The sequence below is a fragment of the Thermobia domestica genome, chromosome 6 (assembly GCF_964235325.1).
Source record: "Thermobia domestica chromosome 6, izTheDome1.hap1.1, whole genome shotgun sequence".
Taxonomy (NCBI): Eukaryota; Metazoa; Arthropoda; class Insecta; order Zygentoma; family Lepismatidae; genus Thermobia; species Thermobia domestica.
In genome coordinates this window covers 59,755,982-59,765,939 of record NC_137459.1, presented here as the reverse complement: position 1 = coordinate 59,765,939, position 9,958 = coordinate 59,755,982, and the positions used below count along the sequence as shown (strand labels likewise).

At 35.9% G+C, this 9,958-nt stretch overlaps 1 protein-coding gene across 2 annotated transcripts in view; it reads right to left on the bottom strand.

Moving 5' to 3' along the window:
- Positions 1–1,363: 1,363 nt before the first annotated feature.
- LOC145688032 (metalloendopeptidase OMA1, mitochondrial-like) overlaps positions 1,364–9,958 on the bottom strand; it is a 45,869-nt gene continuing 37,274 nt past the window's right edge. For both annotated transcript variants that reach the window (XM_081761718.1, XM_081761720.1), the window contains one exon: positions 1,364–3,751. In XM_081761718.1, coding sequence (XP_081617844.1) covers positions 3,668–3,751 — 84 coding nt within the window. In that variant the 3' untranslated portion in view covers positions 1,364–3,667. The remainder of the gene's footprint in view (positions 3,752–9,958) is intronic.

The window sequence follows — 9,958 nt, the reverse complement described above, 5'->3', positions numbered from 1 at the left end:
CAAGTCTATCATATGTTAATTACAAACTTCAATGTGTGCAAACTGGGTCACATGATACATTTTCACATGGTACTCAAATAAATTCCAGATTCGCTATAATGGCCTGCAGTACATGCGTTATCCGAACATGAAGTGTCTGGATGGACAATAATACGTAATATGTAAACGCTGTTTATAACGAACGTCCAAAGAAAGAAATCAGATGGTATTAGGATTCGGTGAACAGGGTGGCCAAAAAAGAATATTGCTGCCTTCATTTGCAGTACGACCGATTCGGTATTGTGGAAGAACATGATCAAAAAGCACTTGTAGATTCCTATGAAAATGGCGGGAGTTCTGTTCGATTGTAGACTATAATCGACACTAATTGGTATTCAGTTCGGGTTACAGTTTCCTAACATGTTAGAAATGATTTGCCAGTCGCAGTTGCTTTTTACACTTTTCAAATTATCACTTTTGTAGTCATTGATTGTAGGGACTACAATCAGACGAACTGGGTGTTTCAGACAAACGAGGTCGACCAGCAACTCTTGCCTGACACAGGCATCCAGTTTCCACAAACTGTCGGTACCATTTGGTTATGGTATTCTTGTGTTGTGCGACTTCTTTGAACCGTGCATGGAACTCAAGGTGCACTGTAATCACAGATCAGGGAACCTAAAATCGATCACATAGAAAGCCTTCTTCTGCTGCGATGCTGTCTCGGAAACTGACCTTGCGACTCCGTAGGAAGCATAAGAAGCCAACTGCTGGCAGAGTATTAGGAACTTTGAAACTGCATCATTCTTTCGTGTCTCCCGTATAGTATGGGAATTTTTCCTGGTTTTGTATTTGTATATTTAGTAAAAATGAAATGAAATCTTTAAGTTTTACGTCCCATGGTTATGACGGCTAGGCTAAAGGAGACGGTGATGATGAGAAATGAATGAAATGATGGAATGAAGAAAGTGGGAAGAAACAGGAGAACTCCGGGAAAACCCACGCACATGGTGTTTGCCTACCACAAAGCTCACTTGGCGCGAACTGGGATCGAACCAAAGACCCCCTACACCAGATGTGAACGCTCTGCCACTGAACCACCATGGACCCCGTAGGTTTAGTGGTCGACGTATATACTTACAAGAAGTAATATGTTTATATGAAGCAATGTTGTGAAATGAAGGATGTTTGATTAAATGAATGTCTATAGTTTTTGAAAACAATTGCCTTGAGATTTGGCAACGTCGATGAAAGTCATTCGATTCTGTGATTTTCATTAAAATAAATTGGTTTTCATTAAGAAAGGAAAAAACTTACAGGGTCTCTACCTGTTCTTCAAAAATGCTGCACTCTATACAACAGCACAATAAAATAACCTGAACAGTAATATAATAAACTAACGCCTTTATTTTAACATTTTGAAAAATCAGAACACAAAACTATTAACACTGGGCCTTCTCTTTCAAAACAGTGTCACGAATAAAAAATAAATACTTTAAACAAGATTAACATGATAATCTTTTTTACACTCTACACTGACAGATATCTTCTCGTCATATAAAAATAATTTGTACATAGACTACAAAAGTGAATTCCGCTTATGAAGTTCCTTTGGCCAATAACGTCTGAATAATTTGACTCATTACAGAATATAGCTTTGAATTTGAATTATTAAAATTCTCTGCTAACGCAAGAAAAGGTTGAACAGACAGACAAATTCTTTGAGTACCAGGAGAGGGAAATGAATTAAAGGAAATTCATTTTTGAAGTCAACGAACTAAAATTATCACATGCAATTTAGTGAGGCAGTGGATACACAATATCTTTGACTACATTTACTCTTAAATATATTTTTCTTTGTTTATTAATGTAGCAAATATACAAAAAAAAAAAAAGTTTAGTGTTTCTTGTTTAAACATGGCAGCTATGTGCAGATGCATTGTTCCAGATCGCTATACATCTATCTACACAGATGAATACAATATTGGAAAAGAAGTTCCACGTATGTCTATGCCTAACAGTCTTAACTTTCGTATTTAGTTAAAAACTGAGTTTCCTTTTAGTTCTAATCTAAAATTTACCTCAGTTCTATTCCCGATTCTAACATGCAGCTCAACTTCTAGCAATCCAAAATTACGCTGGTACATTCAAAAACAAAAAGACGACTGAAAGGTACGATTTCTTAATACTTAAAAATGTGTACCATGCGTTGTATAGCTACGTAGGAAATATACATCACGAGTAAACAAAATAAAATCCACTGCCCACCAACTTGATAAAAATATATCTTACACGACATTCATATTTTAAACATAACACTTGAAACACATTACAAGTAGTAATAAAACGTTTTAAAACTTATGAAATGTTCCTAACAAACTTATAACTCAAATGTTTACGGCAAAGATTTTCTATCGGCACTGAACCACAAAACATTTTGCATTTTTTAATTAAATAAGTGCCATATTTAAATGATTATTATTCAAGAATGAAATGATGTTTATGAATAATATAATGTACATATTTTTCTTATAGTAATAACGAAAATTTTAGTAACAGAAGCTACAGTCGATATGTAAGTGGCTACCTAATTTAATTTATCAAAATATTTGAGAATATGACCTCCTGAACAGTCTTACATAAAATACTGATAAACTTTAACATATTTTGCAATCTGAATAGTAGACTTTTCAAAACTTATTAGTACGTTTACTAAAGAATCAAATGTTTTAGAGCAATTATGGCATAATCTCGAAAACAAAGTTAATTATGCAGTTAAAACACTTCTAACGCAAGATGGTTGAATTATTCGAAATTATTTCAACGTGATTAAACAAACAGGCGCAATTAGATTAATTTTACTATTAGCTGAATAATAACGTATCGGAGATTTTCCTCTGAACACCAGACTCTTCAAATCTTATTATGCAATTTTTGCTAAAGAATCAAATATTTTAGTAATTTAAGCATTAACATAATCTCCAAAACAAATTTACTTATGCAAAGATAAAAGCCTTCTAACGCACGTATGGCTGAATTGTTCGAAATGATTTCAACGTGATCAAAGAAAAACGCACAATCAGGTTAATTTTACTATTAACTAAACGACAGCGTGCCAAACCTTTTGCTCTGAACACCATACTCTTCAAACCTTATTATGCAATTTTACTGAAAAATTAAATGTTTTAGTAATCTGAGCACTAACATAATGTCCAAAACAAAATTAATTATGCAAAGTTAAAACATTTTTAACTTAAGTTTATCTAAATTATTCGAAGCTGTCTCAACATGATTAAACAAAAAAAAAAGGTACAATTACATTAACTTGGCTATTAACTAAATACAATTACATTAACTAAATAAATTATGTGCCAGACATTTTCCTTATTACACTACAATCGACACATTGTGGCCACGTATATACCTCAATTTAAATTGAATCATTTGAGAACCTCTTACACAGAAACGAAACAACTTCTCAAAGTTTTAAGACTAACATGTTACAGTAACAATGCAGACTTTTAAATACGTTTGTTGTCTTAGGCTTTGAGCAATTCTGAACAGTAAGCTCAGAAAAGTATTTTATTAACGATATTTTTGTCATCAGTCAAATTTTATTTTACGCTCTCTTTTCCTACCAATTCGGAACAATTTCTTTCTCGTAACTATTTACGTCTAACAATCGAGATTAGTATCTCTTCCTTTCTCTATCCAACATTCTCTTCATTCTTTCGATAGCAATACGAGGATCTTTATCTGGCAACGGTGGACACTGAAAATAAATAAATGAAAATGAAATGAAATATTTAACCTCCCACGAATATCCCTTTAAACTAAACAAGACGAAAGTGAATAATTACAGATGAGAATCAGAATATGGGAGGAAGGGAGAACACTGAGAAAATCCAAGGATGCGAGGTTGTTCACTACAAACTGACATGACCTGGACACAAACCGTCTCAGCTCAGTGCTCTACCACTGAGCCACAATATTTTACGTCGTTTCTTAGCAGTGATGGACACATGCATATTATAACATGATTAGCTGAAATGCTCGTTTCTCGAACAGGGAAAAATGGTTTACGGAAAATATTTTAGCCTCCTCTGCCCCATAGGATACACATATCAATGAAAGTGTAACAATACATACCCCATAAATTATTCTATTCGGTATAAATTTTGAATCCCCTATCCAGTAGCCTTTTAATCAAGTTACATGATAAAATCGCTGCTTCAAGTAGGTACCATGTTCAAAAATGTATTCCTAACTGTCGAACCGTTTCCCGTTACGCGATCACAAAGTTCAGACAACATTGATTTCAATATGAAGAAAGAAATTACAGAAAATGCCTTTCTTCTCCCCTTAAAACCGAAATTCCCAAAAAAGTGGAGAGACGTTTCCCTTGGTGAGGAGTGTATACAGAGTTTCATCTTCTTAACTTGACGGGCTCGTGAGATACTGTATTATTGGCTGAAATTTTGGACCCTCTCTAGCCCTTTGGGATGAACCCATTAATCAAAGTAACATAATAAAAACTCAGCTCAAGGTAAGAACTAACTAACTAACTAACTAACTCTATGGCCCATGGAACCCGGAGGTTCAGTACCGCGTTCACAAAAGCTCTCCACTGACTTCTATCCTTAGCTAATTGGATCCAGTTTCTACTTTGTATTCCTATCTCTGCGAGATCCATCTTAATATTATCCTCCCATCTGCGCCTAGGTCTTCCTAATGGTCGTTTTCCTATGGGTCTACCAGTCAAGACTTTCAAAGCGTTTCTACTTTCTTCCATTCTAGCTACATGACCTGCCCACCTAAGCCTCCTAGACTTCACGACCCTAACAATGTTGGGTAAACCGTATAAACTATGTAGTTCCTCGTTATGAAGCTTCCGCCATTCCCCATTCTCGTTCCTCTTGGGTCCGAATATTCTTCTCAGGATCCTGTTCTCAAATACTTTCAGTCTATGTTCTTCCCTCAGAGTAAGCAACCATGTTTCGCAACCATACAGAACAACAGGCATGATTATCGTTTTATATATTTTAAGCTTCAAATTCCTCGACAGAATTCGCGACAACAAGAGATTTTGAACCGAATAGTAACACGAATTCCCTGCTTTTAGTCGACATTTAATTTCTTCGTGAATATGATTTTCGTCTGTTAATATTGATCCTAGATATTTGAACATATCCACTTTATCAAAAGTATTATTTAATATTTTAATGCCTCCACAATTTGCCGTATTACGGTCCCGACGCACTTCCATGTATTTAGTTTTCTCTGCATTTACTTCTAAACCCATGTCCCTGCAAGCGTTTAATAAGATCTCTGCATTTATTTCTACTGTTCTCCTATCATCCCCTATTAAATTTACATCATCAGCATATGCCATAACCTGGTGAATGCCGTTCAGCTCTAGGCCCTGGTTGCTATCTTTGATTTTCCTTATGGCGTATTCCAGCACAAAGTTAAATAATAATGGCGACAACGCATCTCCTTGTTTCAGACCATTTTCGACGTGGAAGCTCGTGGACAAAAATTTTCCTACCCGGACTTTACTTTGGGATTCACTTAAACATATTTTAATTAATCTAATTAGCTTTCTCGGTATTCCAAGCTCTGTAAGAACGTTGTATAATGTTTCTCTCCTAACCGAGTCGTAAGCCTTTCTAAAATCAATAAATAGTTGATGTACCGGGGTATTGTATTCCCACTTCTTTTCGAGTATTTGGCGAATGGTAAATATTTGGTCGATAGTTGATCGATTTCGTCTAAATCCGCACTGATAATCTCCAATAATTTCATCTGCGTATGGGGTTAATCTTGCTAACAGAATATTTGAAAGGATTTTATAGGATGTTGACAGAAGAGAAATGCCTCGATAATTATTACAGTCAGTTTTGTCGCCTTTCTTGTGAATTGGAACAATGATTGACTCTTTCCACTCTTGTAAGAACTAACTACATTCCCAAATTCATTTCAAACAGGGTTGGCAGAAACCATGGTTTTTATTTAAAAAAAAAACTGTTTTATTGGTTTAAACCAGGTTTTTTTGGTTTAAATAATTTGCCCTATGTATTCATATCATATATGGACAAAAATAAGTTTGTTTCGCCTTGGTGTTATTATGCAACAACCGGGTTATGCTGGAAGGGGTCACATAAGCTTAAAGCGGAATCCAAACCGCTTCTCGACTTACATTCGAGAGAAATTGTCCTCCATTTGAACTCGGAACCAGGACTAATTGGCCACAAATGCGATACGTCTGCCAACTCACCCACGAAGGACTCCTGATAAACATACGTTGTACTGATCTTTACGTAGGCCTACTTGTTAATATAATTGTCAAGAGTCATTTCAGAAGGACAAAAAGATAAACAGTTGCAGAAGTGAAACCATTATACAGAATTACATATGGACAATTTCAAAGTACTATAGAGTACAGAAGAACTAATTTAGTCCAAGTTAGTTAACAACGACTTTATTAGCCCAAGTTAAAGAAATACGAGGACTTAATTTGCATATCAGTAAGAAAAGTGAATAAAGATACGAATTATTTGAGTCTACTTTGGCTCTGACCCATTTACACATAAATAAATACAAAAGATACTTCTCATTTCACTAAATGCCTCTCGTTGGGTTTGTATGACCCCCCACATACAAAAAAGCACGGCATTTCGATGTATTTTATCAATAGTAAACATTATTGAAATGAAACAATATTTAGAATTTTTCTTTGATTGCAGTTACATAACAATAATACCAAACTATTAAAAAATCAGAAAACAAACATTCATAAACTTATAAAGAAAAACAAAAGCTGCTTTTGTAGTATAATCTTTTTGAGTAATGAATGGGGGATTTAGGTCTGAATATAATACAAATAATATACGGGAGTGAAACGTGATAACCCACAAAAGTGTGTTCATCAAGATTTTACAAACACTTACACTTTTAAGAACATTTTTTTTTTTTTAACCAGCTGGTTTAAACCATTGTTCAGCCTACTCTGTTTCAAACTATTTAACTTGACGGATTCATGGCATACTGTATTTTTAAAATAAATGTTGAACCCCCTCTATTCTCCCTTAGGATACGCCCTTGAATCAAAGTAACACGTTAAAATCCTAAGTCAAGGTAGGTATAGCCCACACGCGACGAGAAAACTTTGTACAGAGAAGCGATGGGGTAAAGAGTGGAGAGAAGGTGAAGTCTATTTTCAGAATCTGGGGTTGGAAAATAGTTTATGCTTAGCCTTTCCGTGAGGGAAAGATGAGATATTAAGGGTTACCAGCATGTGCTGTGAATTTACAATAGGCTACATTGATTTTCAAAAATTTGCACGGGGAAATCAGTAATCAGGAACCGAAATGGTAAATTCAAATAATGAACTATTCCTTTTTCTGTGCAATTTTCTGTATTAATGTAATTCAAAAATTATGATAATTGAAGTAAATGAGTATAGTAGTTGAAACAAATTGTTGTTGAAAAAATTAATAATTTAGTACACTAAAATCCATTCTGGTCACTTCCAACAATGGCAAGCTTGAAGAGAACGGTCAGATTGTTAGGAAGGTTTTGAGAGGGACACGCTATTAGAAATTTAGTAGTTGTTTATTGTTGCAGTAAGCTGTTAGATCATTTTAATGTTTGTGTCAGTTTCAGTATTGTTATTCTACTGTAGTTTGTGTTTTATTCGTTATTTTTGTTATTGTAAAATATAAGAATATTTGCTAGAGTTATTAAGTTTTATTTTATTAATTTTAACAATTGTTCATAACGTGGCAACCCTGATTTTTTTTTATTAACCAGAACAGTCATCACACGATGTCTTGTACCAGAATGAAACGACCTCCCCCGTACCAGTAAAATTGGCAACTCGAAAACATGTGACACAACTACATCACAGATTTTCCCGTGGCGCGCGGGCTATATCAACTATGTTCAAAATTTAATTTCAAACTGTTGAACCGTTTCCCGTGGCGCGATCACAAACAAGATGCTTTTCATTTCTATATAACAGATATCACACTAATGTATGAACCTAGAGATATAAAGAAACTAAAAATGTAGAAGAGCAAAAAGATAATAAAGAAACATACATTGATGTAATAAGCATTTGTATGATTGATTTTTTTTTTTTTAACAACATATACAATTCGATACCATCTTCTCATCATTAGAGATTATTAAATGATTACGTTTTTCCAGATTTAACAAAGTGAAGTTAGTTACCTCGTCAATAACGCATATACTAAAACCTTCACTGTTGCAACACTCGAGACTAGATAATAATACTGGGACAGGAAACGCTGTTAAAAATAGAAATGCATAGTAGGGGGTGTTGATGTGTCACTTGCTCCAGAGGTGCACTAGGCAGTCCGTAGTCGCCCGAATATAAAATGCATTTCTTGATTCCTCATCTAGAAGCATACATAATTCTGCTAGCAGAATATCGGGAAGAATAGTCTATGAAAAATAGTTGAAAGATATATATATCAAAGATACGAAACCAATTATATATATTTGGTCTAGGAATTAATTCGTGCGGGTGGACAAGAGATGGTGCAACGAACGGAGCGTCCCACAGTTCCGTGTATCCACACATGTGTTGCAAACCCCTGTCATCGCGTATCGTTCGTAGTATAGGGCAGTGGATTAAAGCGTCAACAACATCAGTTTGTAGTTAAGTGAACATGGCGCAATTTGTGCCTGATAAAGTGTTTTTGCGGGGTGTCCTGCTGCATTACTTTAACATGCAGAAAAGTGCGACTGAAAATCATCGTATTTTGGTGGAAGTGTATGGTGACCATGCTCTAGCTGAGCGAACGTGTCAGAAGTGGTTTGCTCGGTTTAGAAGTTGTGATTTCGGCTTGGCAGACCAAGAGCGAGCTGGACAGCCAAAAAAATTTCAAGACGAAGAATTGACAGCATTGCTCGAGCAGGATTCGTGTCAAACGCAGGAACAACTTGCAGCAGCATTAGGCGTTGATCAAACAACAGTCTCCAAACGCTTGAAAGCCATGGGAATGATTCAAAAGATGTCACATTGGGTTCCACATGAATTGAAAGACAGAGACGTTGAAAGACGAAAAACCATTTGCGAATTGCTGCTTCAACGACAGAGCAGAAAGGGGTTTCTGCATCGAATTATTACGGGTGATGAGAAGTGGATCCATTACGAGAACCCTAAACGAAAAAAGGCCTGGGTGAAACCAGGTGAACCAGGTCCATCACAACCAAAACGAGATATTCACTGTGCAAAGGTTATGCTGTGCATATGGTGGGATATGAAAGGTGTGGTGTACTATGAGCTGTTGCAACCGGGTGAAACTATGAATGGAGAACGTTATCGACGACAATTAATGCGTTTGAAGCAAGCTCTGGCCAGAACACGACCAGAATGGGAGAACAGACATGATAAACTTATTGTTCAACATGATAACGCTCGCCCACATGTCGCAAAACCGGTCAAAACCTATTTAGAAAATGTCGGATGGGAAGTTTTACCCCACCCGCCGTATTCACCAGACGTTGCTCCTTCGGACTACTACTTGTTCGATTGCATGAACAACGATTTGATTGGACAGCGGTTTACTTCTTCAGAAGATATCGAAACATGGGTCTCTGACTGGATCGCTTCCAAGGATGAGGACTTCTTTCGCCACGGAATCCGTACATTGCCTGACAGATGGGCGAAAGTGGTGGCTAGCGATGGACAATATTTTTCTTAAGGTATTTATGTATTTTGTGTTTGTACTACAGCTTCAATGTGTGCGTACCAACCGCACGAATTAATTCCTAGACCAAATATATTGTTTTCAAGATATTTGTTGATGCAAATTCGATTTCACTGGAATTACACAACCCCTCACTCCATTTTCTCTTTAGGATCCATGTTTTGTAAAGTTTATGTATCACCAACCCAGGGCACATGAACAATACAGTAGACTCCACACTATCCACCCTAATGCGGCAG